The 2,362-nt window shown below is 38.0% G+C and overlaps 1 protein-coding gene across 2 annotated transcripts in view; it reads right to left on the bottom strand.

Annotated features, from left to right (window-relative positions):
• UPF3B (UPF3 regulator of nonsense transcripts homolog B (yeast)) overlaps positions 1–2,362 on the bottom strand; it is a 10,762-nt gene that overhangs the window by 6,485 nt on the left and 1,915 nt on the right. For both annotated transcript variants that reach the window (XM_019540209.1, XM_019540208.1), the window contains exons 2-5: positions 2,237–2,343; positions 2,014–2,120; positions 1,173–1,271; positions 130–240 (exon numbers count right to left, since the gene is read on the bottom strand). In XM_019540209.1, the coding sequence (XP_019395754.1) occupies positions 130–240; positions 1,173–1,271; positions 2,014–2,120; positions 2,237–2,343 (424 nt within the window). The remainder of the gene's footprint in view (positions 1–129; positions 241–1,172; positions 1,272–2,013; positions 2,121–2,236; positions 2,344–2,362) is intronic.

Genomic DNA, 2,362 nt, shown 5'->3' with positions numbered 1-2,362 from the left:
AAAAAAAAAAAAAAAATGAATACAGAATACTCAACATGCAAGAGTTGCAAACTCAGGAAATACTGCACCATGTAGATCTTTCCATGCTCTAGAAAGAGGTTCATGTCTACAAGCTAGTAGTTTTCATACCTATTAGCTCTTTGTTTCTTGCTTCTATTTCCTCCAGTAGCGTTTCAGGAGTAGATGTTAATTTTTCATCATCTGCACTGTAACTTTCCAAAAACTTCTTATACTCTGGGTCTGGGGAGAGAGATTGACGAGTCATAAAATACACATGCATGCCCTCTACTGGAAGTCTGCAATGGACATTTTGCATTTTCTTTAACACAGTTCTTCAATAAACTACAGCCCCATATTTCTTCTATTAGCCAAGTTAAATTGTACACTCTGAGACAGCGACCACACTTCCTCTTATGTTTAGTAAATTATGCAATTAATTGCAACTCTAATGCAAAATTTCAACTTCTTTATACAGTATAACCTTATAAATCCAGCATCTTTGGGTCTTATCACCTGTTGGAAATTTGAAAATTCAGGATTTTTGAAACACGGAAAGCGCGTAACTTGGTGCTACCTGTCCGGCTGGACACAGGAAGGAAGCTTGCATGCGGCGGCTGTCACTACCATCCACTACCCTGTGTCGCCACTCATGTGGCTGCTGCTACTCTTGCCCCCCACTGGTCCGCAACTGGCTGCAGGGGGTACACTGGTCAAAAAAGGTTGAAAACCCCCAATGTAGTGTATTTTTAAAAAGTGCTGGATTTTTGAAAAACGAATGTGAGGTTATACTCTACCATGATTTCCGTATTAAGCTAACTGTGTTTTTAGTTTACAGTTGCCTGCTTTTCTGCTAGTGCACTGAGCTTAGAGAAACTTTTGAGACAAACACCACCTTTTCACTGCCTGCCTGCATATTGTTTAATACAAAGGGATCGTGACCTTTAATTGCAGCCATGAGGCACCACAGTAACACTTCTGAAGACATTTTGGAGAATATTTTTTTCCACAAGTTACGTATCATACTTGTTAAGTTTAAAGTTTGCAAGCATTCTCTTGTGATGCTAATGTTACATAGTAAAAAAAAATTCACATTTTTGCTGTAAGATGGTTCTGCCTCATGTATATCCAGCAGCTTATAAACACACACAAACAAACAACCCTAGCTGTTATACCATCGTCAATAGTCCCAGTTTTGGCATCCTTTTTCTTACTCTTCTTTTTTGCAGCTTTTTGGAATGGTGCAAATTCCACTATGGCAGCATATTCCTGACCTGTTATACATGGAAAAGAAAAAACCCAGAAATAAAAAACACACAATTACTTAAATATCTGCCACTATTTTACATTAGGATAGATGCTTACAAGAAACAGGCAACCCTAGAACATCTAACTAGATATTTCATTTACAGACTGTAAACAGAATACATTGAAAAACAGCATTATATGAATGCTAAATTTGCAAAGACTAGCACTCAGAAGTTCAGAAGTGTTAGTAGTAAGGATACCCATCAAATTTCATATTTATGCATTATGGTCATGCCCCATTTTCCCCCTGTACTACTTCATTCATTGTGCAAACAGAAGGTGATATTTTAAAAGTAATGGTGGAGAAAAAAAAAAATCCATAATCTTGACAATATCCGGTAGAATGTAACATCCACGCGTAATAGCCCAAATCTTTTTTCAAGGTTTCTTCTGAATGGCAAGCATATTAAGTTGCATAGATTCAGTATATTACTGCATAAAGATTACATGAATTACTGGGGTTCAAAGCCACAGAAAATGTATGCATTTCAAAAGTGATGCCTGGACCTATGAAAGGACTAAAGCATGATAATTAAGCTTTCATTTACTGCAGGGTAAGAATGACCAGGCAGGTAACTGCTGTAAAGGAAATGATACAGAGTAAATAATCTGTTTCCTCTTTTACCTCAGCGTAACTATGTTTCACCTAATGCCACTGATATACAAGTCAAAAGATATTAAGTATATAACCACATTTTGAGTACTTGCCTTTGTGATCAACAAAAACATAACCGTCAAAACGATCCCTGAATAGTACTATGTCTTCTTGGTTTTTAAAGTTGATGTATGCTCGGGAAAACATGTGAGGATACAAACTGCAAGAGACAAGAACAAGCAACATGAGGGGAAACTAAGCTGGACAGAATTGCTGATTAGTCTAGTTATATGAAAACAAAACAACCCTCCCACCTCAAACCCAAACTTTATGCACCTGGAATCATTGGCAAAGAATTCAAAATAGTCATGTTCAGGCAGAGGCTGAAGATGTTCCTCGAGCTGCTCCTTGGTCAGACTGGGAGGCAAGCGCCGAATTACAACCTGACCCAGGGATGCCGGG

This window comes from Crocodylus porosus, unplaced genomic scaffold, assembly GCF_001723895.1.
Source record: "Crocodylus porosus isolate Cpor-Errol unplaced genomic scaffold, CroPor_comp1, whole genome shotgun sequence".
Taxonomy (NCBI): domain Eukaryota; kingdom Metazoa; phylum Chordata; order Crocodylia; family Crocodylidae; genus Crocodylus; species Crocodylus porosus.
This window is presented reverse-complemented; position numbering and strand designations above follow the sequence as displayed.